This window comes from Monopterus albus, unplaced genomic scaffold (genome assembly GCF_001952655.1).
Source record: "Monopterus albus unplaced genomic scaffold, M_albus_1.0 scaffold42.1, whole genome shotgun sequence".
Classification (NCBI taxonomy): domain Eukaryota; kingdom Metazoa; phylum Chordata; class Actinopteri; order Synbranchiformes; family Synbranchidae; genus Monopterus; species Monopterus albus.
This window is the reverse complement of record NW_018127922.1, coordinates 37,713-63,785: the sequence shown is the minus strand read 5'-3', so window position 1 is coordinate 63,785 and position 26,073 is coordinate 37,713. Positions and strand designations below refer to the sequence as shown.

At 41.5% G+C, this 26,073-nt stretch overlaps 1 protein-coding gene and 1 long non-coding RNA gene across 2 annotated transcripts in view; one reads left to right on the top strand and one right to left on the bottom strand.

The window, feature by feature from the left end:
- Positions 1 to 254: 254 nt before the first annotated feature.
- On the bottom strand, positions 255 to 2,720 carry LOC109959995 (uncharacterized). The gene is made up of 3 exons (XR_002274926.1): positions 2,625 to 2,720; positions 1,679 to 1,775; positions 255 to 469 (listed from the first exon to the last, which is right to left on the bottom strand). It is a non-coding gene; the product is annotated as an uncharacterized LOC109959995 (long non-coding RNA).
- A 212-nt stretch (positions 2,721 to 2,932) lies between these two features.
- Positions 2,933 to 26,073, top strand: part of pdlim4 (PDZ and LIM domain 4) — a 37,925-nt gene continuing 14,784 nt past the window's right edge. Inside the window, exons 1-3 of the mRNA XM_020599795.1 lie at positions 2,933 to 3,181; positions 10,933 to 11,084; positions 21,435 to 21,516. Coding sequence (XP_020455451.1) covers positions 3,080 to 3,181; positions 10,933 to 11,084; positions 21,435 to 21,516 — 336 coding nt within the window. The 5' untranslated portion in view covers positions 2,933 to 3,079. The remainder of the gene's footprint in view (positions 3,182 to 10,932; positions 11,085 to 21,434; positions 21,517 to 26,073) is intronic.

Genomic DNA, 26,073 nt, shown 5'->3' with positions numbered 1-26,073 from the left:
GTACTTTTAACTTTGAGCTGTGTCTTGTATAGGTTTTTTTTTTTTACATTTTAAGTTTTCTTTTAATTTGCTTTAATGCACACACTGTATCAGCCTGTACAAAGCATTAAATTTAGTCATGTATGTGCACCAGTTAGACAAAGTCTTTTGAAAAACAAGATTTGAAAGACCTTTGGGCCATAGAAAAATCCTACAAACATATGGTATTCAAATAAAAATACATCTCTGTCAGTAAAATTCTTACATAGCTCATGAGAATAAATTTATTAGATGTTAATGGGTATTGTTAGATGACATCAATAATTATTAGACTGTGTTTACTGCCAGTGAAGATCCTGAGGATCCAGTGTTTGTGCAACAGCTTAGATAACATCGCTCTCCTAGACAGGATGAGATAATCCAGACGGAGGCCGACAGCTCATGATTGCAGCACCACTTGTCTTGCCTGCTTCCCTCAGGTTCTTCTTGGCTGCGGAACACAGAGGCAAAACTGGGGAGTAAATAGATCGGTAGGCATCTACGGTAAAAGCATATCATAGATGTGGCCAAGGCTACAGTATGTTGAATAATGACTATCGGGGGAACAAGAACAGAAAACTGGGATCTGTCTGTAGTTTGAGTCTGATTTATTCGGAGCAGGCTTTGAGGAAGATGCACATCTGAAATGTCAGACTGATTATCTACTCAGTAAATCTCTGATGCAAGCTACAGCCCTCTCATCCTTCCTTGTTAATCATCCTTTGATGTATGCTGGGTAATAAGTGCAGGAGTAGTCTGTAAGCATTGTTTGGTGACACCTACTGTGATGCTCTCCTAAACTTCTGCAGTGATCATGGCAGGAAAGTGTCTAATATTTTAACAAGGTCGGCATGAGATTGAATATTTGTCATTTAATTTGCCATTTGTCTGAACCCAAAGGTGCTGAGAGGAAGTTTGTAGGTATGTGTTCACTGAACTGATCCACCTCTGTGACTTTGTAGGGACATCATTTGGCTCATATTCTCTCTCATTTGTTTTCTTTTCTTTGCACAGTTTGGATCAGTACCAAGTGCATCAGTTCTTACTTGTTCACTGGTCTGTGCTAAATTTATACAAGACTTTGAAAATGCTGTCACTCATGATGCACCGGCAATTATACTTTATGCTGAGATCAGGTTGGTTTGACATCACTGTGGCTTTTTGACACAATGACTGGGATAAGTTAGTGCCTGACTCAAATTGAGTCAGACTTCTAGAGCTCCACATGCCTGCAGTTGTCCAAAAGATAGATTCCCAAGAATGTCTATGAGATCATTCCCTCTGCAGCAGAAAAATCATACTCTAGCTCAGTGACTCATTCTGTAAATGGCTGGGGAAATGAAAGAATCAAGAAGTGGGGCAGAGAGAATATCCAGTAACAAATGGGAAATGTCTTTGCTGCCACTGAGGCATCCAGATTGCAGCAAAACAAAACTTCATTGTTGGAGATGATTCTCTGGCCTCATGGCTTTTAGCTCATCAGTGAGATATTGACTGACTTTTGTTTTCAGCCAATTTCATGAACCTGCATCTATGCTTCCATTTATTTTTATTCTATTAGCAGCTAGTAGCTCTATGGATGAAAATGCCAGTTTGTTGTTTTTTTTAGTGAGATGTCTTGACCAATGTTGTATGGATAGCCTTGATATTTGGCACAGACCATCATATCCTCCACAGTAAAACCTTTAGTTATCTCCTGACTTCTTCTCCAGCACCTTCATTAGGTCAAAATTTCACTTTGGTTTGTGGTCAGACACCTGCAAAATGAAAGACATATCTATCAGCCTCAGCTGTACTTTGAGTTTAGAGCTAATTAGCAAATATTAACATGCAACTTTTGGGCAATCCTACAAGTATAAAACATGATTTGAATATATGATTCATTCATGGCAGAATTAAAAACCTGACCAGTGTATAGGTACTGCATTTGTCGGGATACAGTGTTAATCAGTTTGACCTTTTTAACTGGTGCTGCTTTGCTTATACATCTTATGGCTGTTTAAATTGTTTTTTAATCATGATATAAAAGAAATGCGTATTTTTTCATTCAAAAGTTAAAGTTTACAATTATTTATATTAGGTACATGACAGGTGGATTGTTCCAGGCATCGTGCCACAGTTCTTCTGTGGAGGTAATCTGTCTCTGTGTCTTCTGTCTTTTCATGTAATTCCAGACTGACTCCAGGATTTTGAGATTAGGGCTCTGTGGGGGCCAGACCATCTGTTGCAGGACTCCTTGTTCTTCTTGTCTCTGAAGACAGTTCTTTAGTACTCTGGCGGTACACTTCTCACTGTCATGTTGCAGAATGAATGTTTTTGTTCAGGCTATTCGTTCTTCATTGTGAAGGGCTATATCTCTCACACAGTTCTCTCTATATTGATATAAACTTGCTCAAATGAAAGCTGAAACATACCACTTTAATCCACTAGTTTATTAGAAATTGAATGTGCTGAAGAACAGAGCCTGAAAATATGTCTGTCCAAATATTTATGCTCTGAACTGTAACTATGATTTAGAGAAGAAAAATAGGTTAAGTATAATACATGAGTAAATGTGTCTAGTTATGAACTCATTAACATAAAAGTCACTGTTGAATAAAGGTTACCTGCATGTTCACTGATGGGTGAGCTTCATGTCAAATACTTGAGGTGGCAGTGGAAGAAAAAGAATGTTTGAACGTAAAAATGAAACCAGAAGAGATGGAAAACAAACACATCCACCTCTTGTCTCTGCAGTAGTGCTGACCAATAAGATGGTTTGTGTGTGTCTTCCTCCTTCACAGCTGACATGTCAGAGCGCTGCAGCGCCGTCCCCTCCCGCTCTGCGCAGAGCGGGTGAAGGTGGGCAGGACGAGCCGTCATCCAACGTCAGAGGCGGCTTCGTTATTTAAACTTGAATCAAAAGGGGAGGAAAGTTTTCTCAGCCGGGACAACGTTGCCTAGCAGCTAGGCAGTAGACTCTGGCCTGTTCACATTGCCTCTTCTTACTCGTTATAGCGAGGAACCACGGACGTTTCCCTCGGTCTGCCGGTCATCTTTCTGTTTCCCTCTCGCTGTCTGTATGCCAAACATGCCCCAGTCCGTGACACTAAAGGGACCCTCTCCTTGGGGTTTTCGGCTGGTGGGAGGACGGGATTTCAGCACACCGTTAACCATTTCCAGGGTAGGTGTAACTTTACCGTCTGTTGTTTCGATGGCTATTCTTTCATTGAGCCGTGCGCAAAATGCGCACTGTCGGCGTCTCAACTTGGCAATGCAATTTAGATCTTCTTATTCCTACATACAAAACAGTGATGATTACTCCGATTACAGTAATTTAAGTGATTTTACCATTTATAAATCACTTGAGGAAAACTGAAGATGCTAAAACTGATCCTTGCCCAAATTAGGCCTATACCTAATTAAGAAGTCGCCAAGGTCTGGTGCCCTTAACAACAATAGTGTGTATGAACAGGAGCTTATCTAGCAGATTATGCCGTCTAATTACTGACAGCTAAAGTTGCCAGTGCAATTATATGAGTCATTGCCGTTGGCCGGGCATCAATTATACAGTATGCTTTGAATATCATCAGCGTCAATAGAAGCATAGAAGAAAAACACGTTATGATCATGTTTTCCGAATCTGGGCATGTGTCAGTGAGTGGCCAAAGTCGGCAATGAGATTTTAAACTTGCTACATCTGGATATTGCATTTTGATTATTGATGCTGTATTGGATCTGTGTTTTAATCATTGTTATTAGTATTTGAGGTAGTGGTACAAATATGCTTAAACCTTTATGAACTTTCCTGACCTCAGAATATAGGTCAAAAGTCAGTGGCAGTGGATCTGGCAGTAGCCAGTAATGCACCATGGCCAGGGTAAACACAGCCAGATCCTGCTGCAGGGCTCACTGAAGGCCGTGTGGGGTGCTGACATTTGTTTTTAATCAGAGCTCACTGGTGCTGCTGAGAGATTCCAGGTGTTATGTTCAGCTGTATCACCAGTCCCAGACCAACGCGTTAACTATAGGCCCATAGCACTTCAGACTAGAGGTGTAATTTTTAGATTTACAGCTGATGATTAATGGTTTTGAGAGAAGCAGGAAAACCCCCGAGGGTCACCTGAGGTGCTCTCAGTGAGATATAGAGTACTTTGATTCAGTGTTTGCTGAGTCTTATCAGTTGTATGCCTGTAGTTTTGTGGACACACTTGCTAACTTGGCACCTTTGCTTCTCTAGTCACATTTGAAACTCAAACATGGCATCACTGCACTGCAAATCCCTTGTACTTAAGTGGCTTGATTTGCTGCTTGGGTATTATTGGCAAATTCCACTTCTTGTGGACAGATCATTCACTTTATACTTGATTTTCAGGTTTCAGTTTTTCTTTCTGTGCACTATGTAGCATTTTCAACAGAAACTGTGCCCAACATCAGAATTCATATGGGGAAAAACAGAAAATCTAATGTATGGGCTTGGTATTTCGTGTTTAATGTTTACTTTAAAGTCAGAATCTAGTGCAGCTTCAGATGATGCATACCTTCCTAACTTCTTAAGTCATTTTTACAAGTTGTGGTTTCAGTAGAACTGATTTCACAGTTTCTCACCAGTTTATTCCGTGTACATTTGCATGACTACCAATGTGAAAACCATGACATGCACAGGAAAATCTTTTGCACTGGGAACATTGTGTAACTCATGAATGATGAATGCATCAGTGAAGTTAATTAAATGTTACACACAGAGACAGTTACATAGCAAAGATGGCAATAAAACCAGTGTTCGTGGAAGAGCTCCTTATAAGAATTAATAGGGGAGTTTTGGCTAATTCCTAAATCTTGGCTTGAAAATTAGAGAAGGAAGCAGCTGTTGAGATGCAGGCATATTTAGCAAAATATGTCATGTCAGAGGCATAAATACACACAGTCCTAGCATTACTCTACCTCCTGAAGACTTACTACAGAGTAGTATTGTCCAATTGACATCACATGCTTTGAACCATCAACTGACAATACACAGTGTGTTTTATTGGCAGAACACAATTGTTTTATCCTGTCTTATACTCCGGTTTAGCCGAATGATTATTCAAATGCCAGGAGATGGGATGAAAAAAAATGGAAAAGTTTTAACGGATGTCCTCTAACCTCTGACCTCTAACACTCACCTTGTTGTGAGTCTGAAGCCCAATGTGATTCATTGCTGCTGATATATTGGAGGATCTCCTGAACTATTCATCACATGCTTACCACATTCTTGCTGTACAATGTGTTCCCAAGACTGCAATTACAGTGTGTTGAATGGTGACACAGAAGGAGATGCATAGAGGGAGAAGAGGAGCGCTCGTGAGAGTGTTTCACAGAACCATGGTTCATGTCTTACAGTATCCAAAATGCCCCCTTGAGGTTCATTATAACATCATATAAACCTCATACAAACCAAAGCAGTCTCAAGGGTGTATCAGGTCTGCAGGTTGAGTATTATACCTCTATTCTGCATGACTGACAGATCCCCCTGTTCCTTTCTCTGTGTCTGTTTCCATAAATTAAAGTGAATGCCATGAAACACCTGCATTGGGTAGAAGTGAGTTGTAAATACTAGAAAGCAAGTTCTGATGGCAGCAGCTGGTTTCTTGCTTAAGCTGATAGTGTCTCAGGATAAGCCCATTAGTTTCCTGCCAGCCCATTAGGGCTCTAGCCAGTTAATGACTCTGGAAACATTTGTCCTGTTGCTGTGTGTGCATAGGGTGTTAAAGGGCTGTGTGCATGAGGCAGGCTGAGTAGCAGAGAAACAGAATTGTATAATGATGCAAATGCAGAAACCTTTAGAGAAGGGATGTTAAATAAGGCAGCTGTGCTAAAAGCCCCTTTTTGTAAACCAGTGTTCAGGCACAAGGTGACGCATGACGCTTGTCTGAACCAGCAACTTGCAAAAAGTCAACTTCTAGGCAGGATATTTTTTTTCCGCTTCTTATTGTCAGGCAAGGCAAGGTTATTTATATAACACATTTTCATATGCAAAGGCAATTTGAAGTGCTTAACACAACGCACACAGAAAGATAAAACATTAAAATGCATACATAGATTAAACATTAGAATGCAATAAGATAAATATTATTTAAAAGCAACAATTACATGACAGTACAAGTAGTAACATGCTTGAATAGATGCCTAGTACTTTTAGTATAGCTGTGTCAGACTGTGGATTCCATTTTAGAGAAAAGTAAAAAATGCCCATGCCAGATTCCCAGATCCCATCCTGATGTGCTCAAAGTGCTTGTTTCATCCAACAGTCCAAATTCCAAAGATATTCAGTTACATCGATAGAAAATGGGAAAAACTCTAACAAATCCTCACATCTGAGAAACAGGATCCAGAGAATGTTTAGCATTTATGCTTGATAAATAAGTTACATGATTAATTGATTATCAAAAATTGCTGTCTAGTAGCCAACTAAGCTCATCGTTTCAGATCTAGTGGGACCACATTTGATATTTGATGTCATTACTCCTGGTCACAGGTGGTGGCTTCCTTGATGATGGACAGTTATGAAGGCATCTTTTCACAGCCAGTATGGACAAGAGTAATGCTTACAAACACAAAAGCATGATGTTTTATGGCAACCACTGTCACCAAGTGCTTGCTCAAGGGGGATTTGTTGGGTTCTTTATGTAAAGTGGCTTGGGATGATTTTCGTTGTGATTTGGTGCTATACAAATAAAACTGAATTGAAGTGAAGCCTGAAAAAATTGTAAATCTATCCTTTAAGAAATATACTGTACCTGTAAACTCCCACATATCAACATTTTCTGGTGGCTATATGGAATTTCTGGAATTTGATAGTTAGGAGAAAAAGCTCAAGTCATATCTTTCAGTGTTTCTTAATGTTAATGTGCACTGGAATCACAGTCATTCATTTATTAACGTCTAATATACCTTGTATTAAATTAGCAGTAATGCATCAAGCAAACTCGCTGTCCTTTGTACCCTTGAATTTCTCAGTGTACGTCTGCCACATGCCAGAGACGGGACATGTGACGTAAAGCTGCAGGGGATGTTTGTCTGATGCTGCTGGCAATGGTAGTCCACTTTAAGCTGTAGCTGCTCTTTTCTCCAGGCTAGAATGACACTGTAGATGCTAGGGGCTGCCTCTCCACAGCAAACTACAACATTATTAATCAGATTTACAGAGATTTCCACGCACTTACTGCAGAATAATATTGGTACCACATGTTCTCCTTAAAATACAGTCTTACATATAATCACTAAATGCAGTGCCTAATGATCTTGGTCTTTGTTTGAGTGTGATAGTCTCACACCAGCCAGAAGCACACACCTCCTCTGCTATATAATGTCTTTCCAAAGTGTTACTAAGGTCATAACCATGGTTCCTATCGTAAATTCAACAAGCAAACAAACGTGTCTGACACGTTGCCAGGAGTTATTCTATTGTGTTCCAGAGACGTGCGACTCAACGCTTCCACCCAGCAGACAGCGTCTCTGTGGATTACACGCAGAGGAAAAACATCAGATTCTTCCATAAAGCTTAGAAAAATAACTAATAACAAAGTGCTGATTTGGTCATTTGCAGGTTTATACATTCAGGTTAAGCTGATATTAGTTTCTTTAAGTTTCTGTGTTGTTTTTACAGTATTTAAATACACAACAAGGAAACACAAAGATATAGTTGTCTTTTCTGCCACACAGAAGAGCACACCTCTCTACACCAGCGCACATTTCTCAGGCCTCTCTGTGACATGAGGCTGTCATTTTCTAACCCCTCTGTCTGTTAGCAATTTACTATGTCACTAGTTGTGGAGCAGCCACTCATGAAAATGATGCACCTGTTTAGACTGCCCAGCAAATAGTACACTTTCTTTCTGCAAATCTGTGATGGGTGTTTGTGCAGTCAGACGTAATCCAACATGTCTGGTGCCAGTACAGCTTAGACAGCCTAATTTGTATATTATCAAAGTCTTAACAGTCTTTCATAAAGATTCTTCCTCAAGTGATGAACCCAAACGTTTTGTTAGCAGAAGGAGCAGTGTGTCTAACACACATAAAACCTGAATATGCTTGCAGTTAAAGGAAACCTACGATAGTTATATGATGTCATCTATGAAGCTATTTGTTCGTTTTAAACCCTAATTTTGTCAGAGTAACTAAAAACCAACTCATTCCTTACTGTTTTAAACCAAATCACTGGATGTCTGCTGGCACTGAGAGGGTGTTTCCTGGGTGAAAACGGGGTTTAATTCCCACCACATGATATTAAGTTCATATTTTTAGTAAAGCTGGAATATTATATTTAATTAATTATCCTGCTTAGCTCCTCCACAGTGGTAAAGCAACAACTTTTCATCATTCACAACAGCTTTTGTTCCATCCTCTGCTTTATTACTTAATTCATTTAGCCATTGTTTCTACCAGTGGTTTCATATGAGTAATAACACAAAAATAGAAAGTTAAATATAGAAAATGGCTTTAAAGCCGCTGAGTAAAAACCTAATTAAAAAATCGCATTCATCGTTAAAACCCTGTTGATTTGAGTCATTACATCACTCGCCATCTGCAGTGTAAATATAGCAGATTGTTATTATGTCTGAACCACATCACTCTACACCCTGCTTACATTTCCTAACATACAGGGATGTTTGTCCCCTGGTGACGGCCTCAGCTGTACCATTGTGGCACTTTGCACACCACTGTGCCTGTGTGTGTGTGTGTGTGTGTTTCATGCACTATACTATTCATGCCCTGCCCCTGCGGTGATTTTACTCACATTGCTCACTCTGAGGTCACTGGGGGTGCATGAAATTTGGTCTATTATGACATGAGACTGAAACAAGCCCAAGACACACACATACACAAAAAACATTCCCAAACAGGGAGGTTGTGCTAAATGACGTACGGGTAACTGTAACCTCCAGTTGGTGTCTGTCAACAGATCCGCTGACACATGAGAATTTGTTACATTTATCCTACCCTAAAAACTTTATTCATGAACCGAGGTAGCCATCTGCAGCGCCTGCTCACACACTGAGGGCAGCGCTATCTTTGCAAGGTGCTGCTCTAGCCATCAGGGAGCAACTTGGGGTTCAGCGTCTGTCCCAAGGACACTTAAACAAGTGGACTGGGGAAGAACAGGAATCGAACTGCCGACCTTCCTGTTGGTGGACAACCGCTCTACTGCCTGATCCACAGCAGCTTTTCTTTCTTTGAGTGTGACACACACACACACACACACACACACACAAACTTCCACACACCTCCCACAATGCTGCCGACCTTGGAGTTTACAGGAACTGAGTCAGGGACATTGGGGCAGTCAGAGGCTGTAAATTAGGAATTCAACATCTTAATCACACAACTCAGCTATTAGTGCTTCATAGAGCGTGACCTAGTGTGCCTTGAATGCTCTTCCTGTTAGCGAGGCTGCTCCTCTTGCACAAGCAGCTTCTCACTCTCTTAATTTGTCTTGGGCAGGCATTAGGAGATGTGTAGTGTCAGGTAGTGGGGTCCCTGGTATGGAGATGGATGAGCTCAAAGAGAGGTATTCATGTAAAACCTTGGATGACAGGACAAGATTAATCACTGACACTTAACATACAAAGGGTTCCTGTGTGTATTTATAGGTACAAGCAGACGTTTAACCCTTTTAGCTCTTAGTCATGTTACAAAGTGCTGGAATCTGAACACCAGGCTCAAATCTGTGAATTTGTTTGTACAAAATCAGCAGCTGCTGCTATAAATATTATAAGTATATATAGAATAGTAAATGAACAGAGGTTGAATCACTGCTTTTTCAGTCTATGTGAAAATAATTCCCATTTTAAATTCCTCTAAAAGACAACACGACTCTATCAATTATTTCCAGCTGCAGAAACTTTCCTTACATTTAATGGCTGGAAAAATACAAGCAAACTAACAGTCACAGTTGTTAAAGACAGTACATGGAGTGTGCAAAGAACACTGGAAGAGTGATGACAGTTGTTTGCATTTGACTGGTAGTAAAGAGTATTTTCTTCTGCAGCTTGCTGCCTTATACAGCGACTGTTTTACTGTGGACGTCTTGGTTTGATGATGCAGAATTTGATTGGTGGTTTCATATTTATTTTCACCAAAGCCTAATGACCAGTCTGGAAATCGTAGGGACATTTGTGTGTGTGTGTGTGTGTGTGTGTAATAATGGAAAATTGTTATCATATGTGATGGTGAAACATTCCCACTGGCACACCAGCCCTCCTCCTCACCCCCTGCCTCCCTGTAGGGTATAAATGTCTGCAGACCTGTGTGTTTCTGGAATGAAAAGTCACAGAGAGAAGCCTGCTCACTGTCAACCATCTGGAAGATGCAGGACATTACAGGATCAAAACAGCCAGAGTGACAAATCAAAAAAAATAAAAAGCTAGAAGCGCATATTGAGCAGATGCTGGCAAATGAATCTGACATTAAACAGTAACTGTTGTTCAGGTTCAAAGTTCATATACAGTCTTTGGTAAAAAAAATAATTTGCTCTTGGACTTGACAGCATTCACTGATGTAACTGCCGAGTGATCATAACACTGTAGATTTTTTTCTATTTCTTGAATTTCAATAGCTTGGGAGTTTAAACATGTTCCAAGTTTTTACAATTACAATACTATTTCACCACTTCTAAAAATCTGAGAGGCGTCTCACTTCCCAGTGTCATTGTTACTGGCTTTAGAAAATGTAAACCTAGAGTGCTGCCCAAGGCAATGCTATATGAATCAGAAGAGGGCAGCTTTTGTTGAGCTTGGCCTCTGTGTTGACACTCGCGTTACTGCTCTTTTTGTCTTTCTTTCTCACTGACAGTTTGACATCACTTATAACACCTCTTTCTCTTCTTTTCCTGGGTGTGCTTGAACTGGTGTGTGTGTGTGTGTGTGTGTGTGTGTGTGTGAACATTATCTTCAGGTAACACCAGGCAGCAAGGCGGCCCAAGGTGACCTGTGTCCAGGTGACACCATCCTGGCCATCAATGGCGACAGCACAGAGCACATGACACACATGGAGGCTCAGAACAGGATCAAAACGTGCACTCAGCAGCTCACACTCTGCATCAGCAGGTATGGAAACACAAGGCTGTTCTTACAAAACAAATCAAAATTGGTCTTTTGGCTAAACCCTTAACATGTTCGACACTATGGTTGCATTTCACTTATGTACAACCTCTTGTGGTTGTGTTAGTGTGATGTTGTTATTGTAACAGCATAAACCCACATACAGAGGAGTTTGTTATAGGCACACACAATGTCTGACATTTACACCTTAGCCTTTGCTCGGTGTTCATCTCTTTAAATTGGAATCAAGAGAGAGAGAGACTGTATATTCAGCCCATTTTCCATACAGGATGACTAAAGGGAATTATGATGTTAAGAATAATTGGATTTCAGGGAATGGTTGAATGTTAGTCATCACTGCTTTGACCCTCAGCAGAGGCTACTTATATTTTTTGCCCTGAGGCTCATTAAGTGAATTTAGTTGGAAAACTTGACAGGCTTTATTTCATGCTTAAGGCCATTTACTGACTATCATTTAGGAACACACATTGTTTTTATTTGTGGTGGGTCTGTTCAGCTTGGCACCGTCAAGCCATAGGGAGAGATGACAGGTTTACAATAGTTTAAATGGTGGACTTTGTGTTCCTTTTGAGTGCTGACAAAGTCACTGAGGCTTGGACATGCAATGACAGTGATCTTTTCAAATGGGCTTCACATACTGAGGTGGCTAATTATCATGCACTCTTCAGTCTGGTGCATCATTTGGGGTGGGGGTGGGGGTCTGTGAGTTGCTTCCCACATTTCTATTAGATGATTACGTTGGGTTGCCAGAGTCCTGGAAAGTGCAGAATGAATCTGGCAATCTCTGAATCACGTCCTTTCAGATGAAGAACACTGTGTGGTTTCAGCCTCAGTTACGACATGACAGCTGCCAACTGGCCCTTCAGCTCTCTCCTTTTACGGCAGCAGACAACACAGTCTCTCTCCCAAACTGGTTTGGAGCATGAAGCTGACTTGCAGATGCAGTGGAAATATGAATCACCCCCCAAGTAAGCTGACCCATCAGTTAAGCTAAGGTTCACACATGCAGATTCAGACCGAGAAGCACTGAATGTGTTTACAGTATGCACTTCACCATGCAGCAGCCTCTCGCCCATCCAGATATCAAGCTGAGCAGCAGAGGGTTAAGCGGCTTGCCCACACAGGCGCAGCAAATGTACTGAAGACTACATTAAGCGGCTTTCAGCATAAACACTGGGCGGCTCCTCTGCAGCTGCAGGAGCACAAACAGTGACAGTCCCGCACTTAACCACATGCACCTCAATGTGCCCAAATTCAGTTTCAAATTCCCCTTAAGTAGCTAAAGTTGCTGAACATATAGTTCAGCTGATTAAAAGCAGCCCTGAATTGAATGAATCATTTGATGTTTTGTTTCACATTCACCTCTTATCTACTTGTAATACATTTGCTCACTAATAAAGGCATTAAGTTCAAGTGGAATTGTCCTCATCTTCTCCAGATGGGAGGGCAGGAAGGACAACCAGCTTGGCTACTGGTCGCGTATACACTCTCTCTTTCACTCTGACATCAGCTGATCTAATGTGTCCATCTGGTCCAGGATGAGTCTTGGTCACCTTCCCAATAGACCAGAGAGCCCTGGGAAGCTGTGGATCGGCAATCATCACAACTGAGCCTGTGGCGATGTCCGAAGTGTTTGCCTGCCACTTCTGTCGTACTTGCATTCCTGGTATGTAGAGCCTGATGAAACGTGACCAAAAGTGGTCAGCCAAAACCTGAGAATGTCTCCATCTGCGACGACTCAGAAGCTCGTTCTCCGGGTACACTATCTGAGGTAGAGATCCATCAGGCCGCCCCATCAGGAGACTATTGGGAGTTACGGGATCTGGATCTCTGGCATCCGAAGACACATATCCTAAAGGTTTACTGTTCAGTATCCCTTCCACCTCAATCAGTACCGTATGGAGCATGTCTTCAGGGACGGGTTGAGCACCCACTATGGCATAAAGAGCACTCTTTACTGAGCGGATCTCCCTCTCCCAAACTCCTCCAAAATGGGGGGCACCTGGGGGGTTAAAGTGGAAGAGGATCCTTCGTGAGGCAAGAAGCTGCTGAAGTTCAGGAGCCATTCCCATGCAGGTCTCACGCAACTCTCTTTCACCTCCCTTGAAATTCGTTCCCTGATCCGAGAACAACTCAGCAGGTGTTCCCCTGCGTGCTATGAATCGGCGAAGTGACATCAAGAAGGCATCTGCGTCGATGTTGGTAAGAAGCTCCAAATGCACTGCCCTCGTAGTAAGACACTTAAATATAACCCCCCATCTCTTCTCTCGGCGTCGACCCATCTTGAGTTCAAAGGGGCCGAAACAGTCCACCCCTGTAGAATAGAATGCAGGCTTGAATAGGCATAAACGGGCCTCTGGTAAGTCTGCCATTTTTTGCACTAACGCCGGACTGCTTCCCGGCCACTATCGAAATCCTGGATCAGGAGATTAGTCACTGGATGACTGGGATCTAGGATGACTGGATGTAGTGTCGTCAATGCTAGATCTGCTGAACGGCGAAGTCGTCCCCCTACACAGATGAGCTCTCCAGTGCTATCCAGCTCTGGGGACAGAGGTAGAAGACGACTGCGTCTTGGGACTGGTTTCCCATCCTTCAATAGCTTGTACTCCTCCTGAAAACTATCCATCTGGGCTCTCCGAAGGATCAGCCTTTCGGCTTGTTTATATTCCTCAGCCGTAGGATATTCATCCCGTTTGGCGGCCCCATGTAACTCCTGCACTATTGATTCTAACATACCACTCCAGGACCTGTACTGACTTAGGTTTGGCATTGGTGAACCGGGTGTAGTTGTCCGTACCCACAGAATGTACTGTAGCTTTACGATACTCTGTGACGTCTTCTGCTTGGTCAGTAGTAGGATCCTCCACCCATACTACACACCCAGTGGAAGTGACGTCAGTAGGCTACACCATGCTTCAACTTAAAGGGCCCTGACCTAGGAAAGTAACCACTACAGTATAAACTTTGGGCCTTTTTTACAACTTCTTTTGAACTCTGTTCCATTTATATTGATGATAATAGTAAGGTCGAGACCTTACACTTTGTAAAGTCTCCTCAGACGACTTTTGATGTGATTTGGTGCTATACAAATAAAACTGAATTGATCTGAATCGACCAAAGATGTGACTTTTTATGGCGACGTCAAAGTGGAAAATTAAAGGTTTAATTTTCCGTGTGGTTTTTTTGAGGACAGATTTGGTGTTTTGGAAAGTCTGGGATGTTGACCATAATTTTAACTGATCTAATTTTGGTTTGAGGAGAGCTTGTCATCAGGACTCTTTAATGCACGGGGCTGAAGAGGTTAAAATTGTTTTGGTGAATGCCATTGTGTTTTTCTTTGCGTTAAGGTACAAAAACATTTTCTGTCAGTGATTCTGACTGTAAATTATAACCATGCATAGTCCCACTGTTCATCAGTCCTCCTTTATTTCCTATTTAAACTGACAAGATAGCAGCGGGTTGCCGGGTCGTATGACAACACAGCAGAGGCAGAACAGGACTAGCTGCTGGTATGTGACCTTTCTCAGTATATTGGTTCAATAATTACAGCGGGAACAGCCCCACTGCTGGACAGGAGGAGGGTAAGGCATGTCTGAGAGATAACTAGGCATGGACTTTTGGCTCCAGAGCTGAGGTGAACTGCTGATGAGAGGGGGAGGGAAGACGGAGCAAAACACATTCAAGCAGAAGAAAAAGAAAATGTAAAAATGGATACATTTAGGATCCTTTGGTCAAAAAGACAACACATCAGATAGAGAGAAGTGGTTGAAGGAAGGTGAGAAATATGAGGAGGAGGAAGAAGAGTAATAACAATGAAGAGAGAAACTACAGTAGCGAGAGAGAGATAAAAGCTGAGGGAAAGAACTCTGAATTAGATAGACCAAGTGAGAAATACACAGAGGCCCTCTCTGCCTAGAAAGCTGCTTTTGCACTACTGGAAATTCATTTACACAGACTATAAGCTTTGAAAGGTAGTGTGACTTATTTCACGTGTTTGCTAAATCAAGACTGTCCACAGGTAAAGCTTCATGTTTTCCAAAGAAGTTCTTATCAACCAGTGGTCAGCTGATTAGAGCATTACACTCAGTGTCCTAAACACCTACTATGTAATGTAATGTAGCTTTTTCAATGGAAAGATGTTGCACGGGATGTTGTGTGTTAATAAACGGCGACCATTACTACGACTGAGCAGACAAACTAAACTGAACCACCTGCAGAATCCCAAAATCATCAGTTGGAAAAAAAGAGGTCACAGTTTTAGCTACTGCATATTAACCACTAAGAAACATGCTGGTGTTTAAATAGTAATATAAAGAAACAGAAAGGAATGAGACAAATCAAATTTCAGGCAAGCGTTGAAACTTTTAAAACCTTGGAAAAAATTCTGTGGGCTCTGGTAGTCTATCATCCTAGTTGTTGTCAGGTTGGTGGATAAAGCCACTATTATTAAATGTCCAGACACTGGGGATGTCATATTCATATGTAAAAGATGAGTCTGAAGGAGATGTGAAATATGGGATTTTCACTTATTTGGAAACACTCCACAGTTGTGGGCTACAGGAATAACTGAGGATGATTTAATTGCAACCACAGATTCTGAAGTCAAAGAACATATGGAGTGACTCGGCGAACCCATGCTGACTCACCATAAAATAATATTTTAGACGACAACAGTTCCCAGTCCCCATTAAAGGTCTAAGAAAGAGTCGTAGAGGGTGAAATGGGAGACCTGTAATTTTGTTTTGCAGCCCATAGACAAATATATGAGTCTACACGTCTGCTGCGAACCAAAATTACAGTACACTGGAAGCATCGGAGCTTGAGGTCTTGTCTAACACAAGAATGTTTCTTTGTGTCTGTATTTATTACTTTCAGAGCCACCATTTTTTATATTTTCTACTATGGAGCATTTTTAAGAGCGTTCTGCATCAGAGGGTTTCTGGTTGGGTGCCCCAGGAAGCTCACAAAGCTGAATAAGATGTAAAGAGGCAACATGAAAAATGAGCTGGCAGCTGCTGATTTTTTTTTTATTATTTTTTTTTTGCTTCTTGTTTTTTTTTTTTTTTTTATTATTTTTTTTTATGCTGCTGTTAAAGGAAAGTACAACCTCAAAAATCCTCACGAATTTTAGAAGGTATTAATCAGTGCTTTCCAGAAATTATTTTTGTGGTGATTGTTTTGTCTACTTTAATACAGGTAGTGATTTCTTATATTTTACAAAAATAGGAACCACAGGAAATTTTGTCTGAACTTTCTACATGCAGGTCTGAGCTTTATGTCGTACGTCTGCCAGAACAGCTTCTGTGCATCTTTGTCTTTGGGTCTCTGCATGAACACCATTCCTCCAGAAGACATTCCCTCATGTAGTTCATTTAGTGAGCCTGTGTGTCCTGGAAGCATCCTCCTTCATTATGTTTCTAGACTCATTTATTCAGACTTTTGTCATTTTTACCAGCGAATAAGACAGTAGACACAGAAATAGACTGTACATTAGAGTTCCTGGGTAGATTTATGGTTTTATGTTTGTCCAAGTAGTGAGGAGAAAAGATGAGAGAATAAAGGAGGAGATTGAACTGATAATAAAAAAGAGGAAGGGATGAAAAAGAAAATTTAAACAAAGAAAGCAAGAGAAGAACAAAGACAGAAGAAGGTGCTGTGAGGTCACAGCTTCAGCCAAGCTTTTCTTTCTCCACCAGGCCTCCCTGCTGATGCAGGCCTGTCAACGCTCCGCTCTGAGGTGAAACACCCTTGCTAACTTTTGTTAGTTCCCGGCATCTGTGATCAAATGGAGCTGTTTCTTCTGGCAGGGGAGGGATGATGGCTGCTACCCCATCCACACACACACTCACACACACACACACACAAGTTCACTGTAATGTCAGCGGACCTGGACAGACACACTGGGCCCAAACTGAAGTGTGTCATGTCTGCTTTGCTCAGCCTGTATATCTTCAGACCTAAACAGAGTCTGTGAATACATGAACCAGCTGTGGAGGAAACTTTCTCCTGTCTCATCCATTTTTGCTTCCTCCTTCTTTTTCTTAACCAGTTTTCCTCCCAGACCTCCCCACATCCCTGACCTCCTTCTGCCGTTGATTCGATTTCCTCTCCAAACCTAAATCCCGCTTCACTCATCTACTATTTTTATATCTCCTCTTCATCTTTTGCTCTTCCATCTCTTCCACCCTGATCTTACCTCCCTGCAGTTTCCTTCTGTCTGCCAGAGCTTCTTGGAGAAAGTCATGTGGTTGCATTGGCCCGTGGAACAGATGAAGGCGGTTGGGATGCTTGTTTCAACCGCTGGTCAAGCTGTTCGGAAAGAGTCCTGCTGGGGCGGCTGAAAGACGAGTCACGATGCTTGAGCTGTGTGTGTTACTCTGACTGTGAGTCTTGTTCTTGTACGTATCCTTAAAAAAAAAAAACTTTTACTGACTGAAAACTGGCTGATTGTTTTAACCTTCGGCTACATACTGTACTGTAAGTGTAAAACATGAGTTAGCTGATAAATGGTTGAGTGAGATAGTGAGTCCCTGCCTCAGGTCAAAGATAGGACTCATTGTTTTTTATCCATGGACTGATTAAATCTCAGAGAAAGCTGTAAGTGGACCTTTGACTTGTGACAGTATCTTCACATCAGAAATGTAGATGACAGTGGTACTGAGGAGAATACTAATGTTAAAATTGTGAAAGCAGAAGTGTTAAGAATGTCTTCACAAAAACAAGGTTATGATTTGAATCAACTTTTGGGTGCACAGTAAGTAACGGTTTAGGTTAGACACATTAGTAAGAGGTAAGCCTAGGATCAGAAGTTCAGAGCATATCTGAGTCCTTTTGAGGGAGGACTACAAATCTGATCATGATCTGGAGAGAGAAATCAAAATTAAACACATGGAAGATTCAGGAAGAATGGGAGAAAGATTTGCCCCTGCTGTCCCACTCTGACTCCAGGACCTGTGACTCACAGCAGAGGAATTATGCATGAGGCTGCTTGGACCCAAAGGAACGCAGGACTCCAGCTGGGACGAAGACAGAAAGATTCCTCCAAAGGAACCAACTCGCATCCCCTCCACCTCCAGTACCGCTGCTTTCTCCTGCTTCATCCTGCTTCATCCTTTCATCATTTCTCTGATGCTCTCCCAGGGTTTCTTTGTTGTGGTTGTTATAAAGGCGGCATCAGGGTCATCAGTGGAGTTTAAGCGGTTGTGTTGCAGAATTTCTGGGGGTCCTCCCTCCTTTTTTCCATCTTGCGTTGATCTTGTCATCACTCAGATGAAAATTGTTCCAAGTGAACCCCTCATATCTGCTGACGAAACCTTCCCCTGGGAAGAAAGCATTCTCACATTACAAAATAACATAGGAGCATCTCTCATGTTGTCTGATGTATGACAGACCTGACCACTGTCCTTGTTCCTGAGGGCTTTTTGACTAAGGCAAAGATTCAAACCCTGCCATGTCATGCTACTCCTTGAACAAGATGATCCTGTGCAGCCAAAGTAAACTCATCCACTGCTCCACTCCTCAATCAGGAAATTAAGCCCGACACCAAGAGGTCAGGCAAGGGAAAATGTGACCAAAGGAAAGAGCTGGAAGGTTGATGAGATGACCTTGTGGCTTGCTTTGTTTCTGTACTGATTTCTAACTAGATTTTGTAACTAGTAATAAAGGTTATGCAATAAATATAGTGGAATAAAAAGTACAATAATTGCCTCTAAAATATAGTGAAGTCAAAGCATCAAGTAATGAAAATACTCAAGTACAGATGCCTCAAAATTGTACTTATGTACAGTATTTGAGTAAATGTACTGGATGTTTGTACTTCTGTCAGTCAATCAGTAGTTCAGACTATTCACCCCTGTCCTTTTAATGCCTCTGAGCCAGCAATGGCCACGGCCGGAGGTGTTTGACTTCTCTGTTCGTTTGTCCTTCCGTCCAGCCCATTTTTGCAAATGCAATGTGTCAGGAACGCCTTGAGGGAATTTCTTCAAATTTCTGTCCAAGTTTCCGTTTGGACTTAAGACGAACTAGATTTTGGTGGTCAGAGGTCAAGGTCAGTGAACTCACATCTGTCTCATGTCTGTGAGTTTGACGTGTTGGTGAAGGCAAACAACCGTGAAGTTGTAATTCTAGTTATTATTGTAAATCTACTTTATAATAAGAAACAGTGACCAGTGCTGTTGTAATGATCAGTTTTTTCAGAGTATGCTCTGGCATTAGTCAGAGGAGGTGGAAGTAAGACGAGATAAAGCCCCTAGGTCTGCAACTCGATTTTAATAGAAAACATATTGTTTCCTATAGCGTTGCAGATTGCAGTCTAGCTAATATTTAAGATTTGAAAAGATTTTTCCAAACTAAATTTTTCATTTTATCAGGCAGATAAAAGAAAGAGAGAAGTGAAACAGGAGAGAAGGCATGTGTAGCAGCAGCAGCTCATGTGATGTAGGATCCTGATCCTTCCCAGATGGTCCTGGGTAATCCATCACACACTGCCCAAACACAGGAGGACATGCTGAAGTCCAACACAAAATAGATAAATAAATAACACAGTTCACTGTCCCCAGTCAAACTTGTGCGCAGCGGATTGTTTCTATCTGCTGAGCTGTGGTCATCTATGTTGCGTTACATCTGAGAGACTCCAGAATGGTTTGAATTCTGGCAGAAAATTCAATTATGTCCACTGCTGAATATTTGATTTCTTAGATTACTTGCAGTTGTGAGCATGAAACGGAATAAGTCAGATAACAGCCAACACTGCTAGCAGTTATTTTTGAAAAGGAATAATATTTAAGATTTCAAGTATGTGACTGCCATCTCTCTTCAGACTGACCCTCAGTGTAATGAGAGCAACAGTGTAAAGCTGGAAATCACACACTGGTCACAGTTTCCACTCAGGCACTGACTCCATTATTAGGGATGGATGTAAAAAAAAAATTTCATTTTTCTCTCTTGCACTTTTGAAATGTCAGTTCACACAGGCCACTTCAGACTGAACTTTCACTCTTTTCAATAGGCTGTTTGTATGGTAACCATCGAAACCAAACAGTCTGAAGGGTCATCCTACGCAGTAGCTGTTGCAGACACTCGGTGCCTCATAAGAGCGTCCTTGATAGCAACACTTCCATAGTTCATATCTCAATTATTGCCTCAGCTCAACCAACACCAGCAGCCGAATGACCTCACCCCTTCAGACATCAGCTATTCCCTGTGTGGGGCTGACAAAGCTACACACGGACACACACTTACAGTTAATAGTTTTTGTCTCTGGATGGAGGTGTGAATGGATGTAGGGTGGCTTGGTGAGGAGAATCACGCACAAAGACACACTGTCCTGTAGTGACCCAGTTTGATGTCTAGGTGTTTCCCTTCAGGCAGCTGGGTGCTTTCCATCTTAGCCTCCCACACCATGGCAACAAAAACCCAATGGACCAAAGAATTCCCCTCCGATTTGCCCTGAAAACTGCCTCCACTTCAATTTGAAACTGGAATAGAAAAGATGTGAACTGCAAGTGATACTGCTGGGGTGGATCCCACTCGGCAGGAACAAGTTGCACAGCATTGGCTTCACTAAACCATGTAATTCTCTCCCTTTTAAAGAAGGACATAAATTATGTGGACCCCTGCTGATGCATGCACAGTAGGCCTGTTCAGCATTGCTGTAAATGATGTATTCTATCATTGCTGCCAGTCAGTAAGTCATGCTCTTTTTTTGTAGGTTTATGCAACTGGAGCCAATTACTGGTAATCTGAACAGGAGGAAGAAAGCCTGATACCAGTAATTCGGTTATCACTACTTTGAAAAATCCATTGCAGGGAATGCAAAGTGTTCTTCCAAAGGCTGGATACAGTGGAGTTATGACGTGATAATGACTTTATTTTTGTATCAGGAGGAAGAGGCCGTGAAGTAGCTTTATCCCATTTCTAATGTGCAAATCTACCAAATGCACAAATCCACACACATACACACACACACTCAGTCATACGAAGCCACCAGTACAGTAAATGGTTTGCTAACTGCAGCTTTGTGGGTGTTTTGGCACACAGAGGGGACTCGTACCGCTAATACTCAACTATGGGATATCATGTGATGCTAAAGTTGTCATCTTTCCCAGCTTACAGTAATTCTAAGAGGATTAGAGTAAATAGAGCCTTTACTTTTACTCTTTTCAGTTTCTTTTCAAACATTCACACTCAGAAATAATTACACTCCATACACAGGATCATCTGTGGAAAGAAAAAAATCATTCTTCTCAGCAGAAATGACTGCATGTGTCAACACTCGGGTGTTAGATGATTTATCTGAGACTCTCTCTTTCTCTCATGGATATTGTCTTTCAGGTCAGGATCAGGAGACAGAGTGTGGTCGCCAACTGTTAGTGAAGATGGCAAGACAAGCCCTTACACGGAGCCTGACTCACAGGTAACTGCTGTGTTCTCTGGATTTACTGAACCACAGGTCTTCAGATTTAAATCTGCATCCACTGGGATGCTCTCCTGACTGATCTGCCTGAATGTCTCTTGCTGCCAACGCAGAATTTCACTGCTTGGATCACGGTCAGGCTTAGGTTGAAAAATACTTTCAAAATTACTCTCAACACAAATGATAGAAAGGGGCTCCCAGCCGTGATTGTTTGTCTTTGACTTAGTGTTGACAAGTAAGTCCCATATATCAAAGTTTTGACTTGTACCTTGTTGCCTTTTTATCAAATATAAATATATCTTATATTTTCTAACAGAACCTTTTTTGGCTCCAAAGGGGGAGTCTCATATCCATCTAAGCCACAGAAGTGCTCCAACTGTGAGTCAAGCAACACTGATTAAGGGGGAAATGAATGGGACATTTACAGTACAGGCAACTGCCGACAAAGACTCAGCAACACATTTTTCTGGTGTGATTTATGTTAAAGTCAATTTAAACTGGGACCTTGTACTCTGGAGTCTACTGCTTTGGATTAGGGTCCTTCACTAACTGCCACATCAGCCAAAAGAGAGGCAAATTCACATCTGGGGCCATAACTTAAAAGTACAGTCCGCTGGGCGTGAGACCCGAGTCCTCTCAGTCTGTTTATGCCATAAACAGAATCCATGGAAACAGGCACAACATCCAATCTATAACTTGCCTGTACACCATCATTCACATCATTATAAATGAGATAATGCATCTCACTGTTGACTTGAATGGTTTTGAAATAGTATCTTGATTGTTCTCCAGTCATACGAGCTGCCAAACATATTTGAGGCATGATGAATTCTGGCTGATGACCTTCTCCAAGTTTTCCAGTACTGGCAGGCCAGCAGGTTTGAGCACAAAGTGTGGAGACTGTGACTGAATGAAATGCGAGACAATGAGCATATTATGGTATATGCATGTAAGAGATGTCCATTTGTCAAGTAGAGTCAGGACTTATGTGTGCCTGTCCTCACTGAGGCAGTGTTTCCTTGAATGAATAGAGATGCACAAAGAGCTGAAGTGAATTCTGTCCACTCATCGGTGGAAATTTGACACCTTCCTGGAAAGGATTGTTTTCAGTAGCAGAGGCAAGTGTGAAGGGAGCTCTAGAGTATGTAATTAATCTGGATTGCTTGTGCTCACAAGGTCCAAACTCTTATCAGCAGCTTTATATGTCAGCCTTCACTACAGGCTTTTCATGTGACCTACAATGTACTGTATACATAAATAAGAATCAGACCAAAAAAAAGAAATCATAATCCATGGCTGTCCATAAAAGTCTGCACTGTGAAATGTTCCACCATAAACTGAATTACAGTAGTACATGGATGGTTGAGTGTGGAAGTGATGAGCAGAAAATAGAGGGCTGATATGAGGTATAATTTCCCCCAAAAGCAACAAATATTGTGGGTCATGAGCTGCTTTTGTGTGTTGTTTTGTGCACCTAGGTGTAATTACTTTGCACGGATGTGGCGTCAGATCAGTGGTTCTAAGCGATCCACTACTGGAGTGCACATCCTGACAGCTCATTCGGTTCAGTAGCTGCTCTCATTTCTACCATGCAGCTGAATATGTTGTCAGTCACTAAACAGTGAAGACTTTACAGTAACATCTTATCAAATTGTTCCTCACTTTCTCACTGACATCTAGCAATTTTTGCTGGCATCTTATTTAATAAAGTGAACCTGTGAAGTCAGGATCATTTTGGTGTTGCTCTCAGGTGTGGAAAGAGCAAACATCCGCTCCCTGGGGTCACATAGAAGACTAAGGTTCACTCTTTCTGTTTCCTGCTGGGCCCAGATATGGCTCCAAGGTTTATGCTGACACAACAATGGTGATTGTTCCTCAGACACACTGGAAACAGTATATGCACCAGAGCCTCTCTCACACCAACTGAACCAAATCCAAAATGAACTGTGTGATACAGTTCAGTTCATTCAAAAATGCACCGGTTCAGACAGCATGAGGAAACATTAATTGTATCAAATCACTGAATAAGAATGACAACATAGTTTCTGATTGTGCCAAAGCTCTGAAGCAACTGACCTGTCACTATGGCACTCAGGCTGACGCAGTGCAGTTTGACTAGCAGTTTGAGAACTGAAACCAAAGGGGCAGGACTGGACACCTGAGCTTATGTGTAAACAAAGCAATGTCTTGACCGCGTCCTTCTGGCCTACACAGGCATTCACTGGTGATTTTGTAATGCAGTTAACTAACTACTGCTAATGGGAAATCAGAAGGCAGAACATTTGTTGTTGTTGTTGCTGCAGATGTGCTACCACTAGAGTGCCTGAATAGCTACGAAGCCAGTGGAGCTTTCTTTGGGACACTCTGTATTAACCATTTCCATTTTTATTCATGGTTTCTTTTTGATCCTGACCAACTGGTTTAGCTGGAAATTTTACTCGCACTTGTGTGACTTAGCTACTGAGCAGGAAGCAACACATGCATAATATGAGGTGTTTTCTTTCACCTGGGGAACATGGGAGATTCTTATAAACGTGGCAGAGGAAATTGTGCAGTTTTGGTCATAAGTATGTGCGGGACTCAGAACTGCTGGTGTGACAGTTTTTGCAAAGACTTATTTTTGGCAGTTTGGAGAATTCAGTGGGACTATGCAGTTTGTTTCCAAGGACCTATGTTTATGTACTGACTGTGCACAGACTACTGGATGTCATAGTCTTCTTCCTAAAATAGAAATAATTTGATAAAGACGGGTGGCGGGGTGAGATAATGATGAGGTATAGAACAGCATGTATAGCTTTGACAGCCAAATTTTGGCCATGTAGTTCCGAGAAGACAAATGAGTTATAATCAGATGCTTCCCACAGCTTTCGGGTTTCATGCAAAATAAAAGGGTTCAAGTGAGTTAAGAGAACATCAAGCTCAGTGAAATGCACTTAATCATCTTAATGACCAACCAAATCAGTAGCCATCTGAAGCTCCCCTCACTATTATCAGCTCTGATTTAATGTACACTTTGTTTTTTTTCTTCACTGAAAGATCTTAAAAGCTACAAACTGTCATTTGTTACTCACTACTGGTAACGTGTTACGGCCCAGCACTGCTAGTTTACAAATGCATCGTCTACATAATCTCAACAAAATTCTGTTGATTTTGAAGTTGATTTTATTTAAGGACAGTGCACTGTAGTCATCAAATAGCTTATATGCAAACCTTTTTCTGAGAAGACGAGAGACAGTTTTTGTGTGACAACGCCTCTCTGGGTTGTAAAGGGTTCTCTCTAATGACTTCATATTAGGTTTTCCGCTGTTAGTTTAGCACCAGTAAAACAATGCCACCAGACATTACAGGTTTTCCAAATTCCTTCCATTAAAGCACAGTGGCAGCTTCAAGTAGGTGGGAACGGCCTCTTGGTCAAAGTCAAACAGTGTTTTTTGGCAAGCAGTATCAGAATACCATCCATGTTGGCTACCCTGTTATTAAAGTGATGGCTATGGTGGCCAAGCACCATGGTCCTGTGGAAAGGCATCACAATGCGGAAGCTGAGAGGTCTGGATCACACGTCACCGAGGCTTTCACTCTTAGCACAGGAGCTGGCAAATGAAGGCGAATTCTCCCAGTTACCATTAAGAGTAACTGACAGAGCCCTCACTTGACTTACAGACAATAGTTCCCTCACTGCTTGGAACTGATGAAAATAATGTCTGCATGAAACAAATTAGTTTTATGAATGCTTTCAAATATCTGTCATTCAGAATCATTTGCCTTTTATTAAGGCACAACAGAGTTCAAGGGCAATGAACCTAATTAGTCGAAGATGAATCTTTACATTTACAGAATAATAGTGAACCAAGCCAATTACATTCTGTCTAGAAACTAGATTAACATTTATTCCATAAAGAGGTGGTTTCTTGGTGGTGTCGGAGGTTTCTTCCGTTAAAGGGAGTTTTTCCTCCCCACTGTCGCCAAGTGCTTGCTCAAGGGGGATTTGTTGGGTTTTCCCTATGTAATAATATTGATAACAATAAGGTCTAGACCTTACTTTGTAAAGTGTCCTGAGATGACTTTTGTTGTGATTTGGCGCGATACAAATAAAATTTGATTTGATTTGATTTGATAGTGAACCGTGCTACCTAAATGATTTATCAAGTGGTTACTCAAACCTTTCACTATACTGTACATTATTTGAGAGAGACACATTTGTGTTTAACTCTTACCCATCATCATTAGTATAGTTAGGAAGTCTGTTGCCTTAATTGCTCACACTTGTAATTAAATTACTGTGGCCAGAACATTTAAAACTGTTATGTTTGGTTATAGTTGGCAACAACAAACTGAAGTCAAGCCATTGATGACTTGGATAATTCATGATGGATGTAAAAGGTTCTTTACAGCTTTATTTAATAGAGGAACTTGATCAAATGCATGATATTCTCATTTCATTGGAACTCTGCATTCCACTACTACATGGCTCTTCCTGAGAGCACCCCACTCTCAGCCAGCTTGTCTCTTTGCCTGTCTGTCTCTCCTCCTATTGAGGCGCCTAGGGTCAGGCCCAGG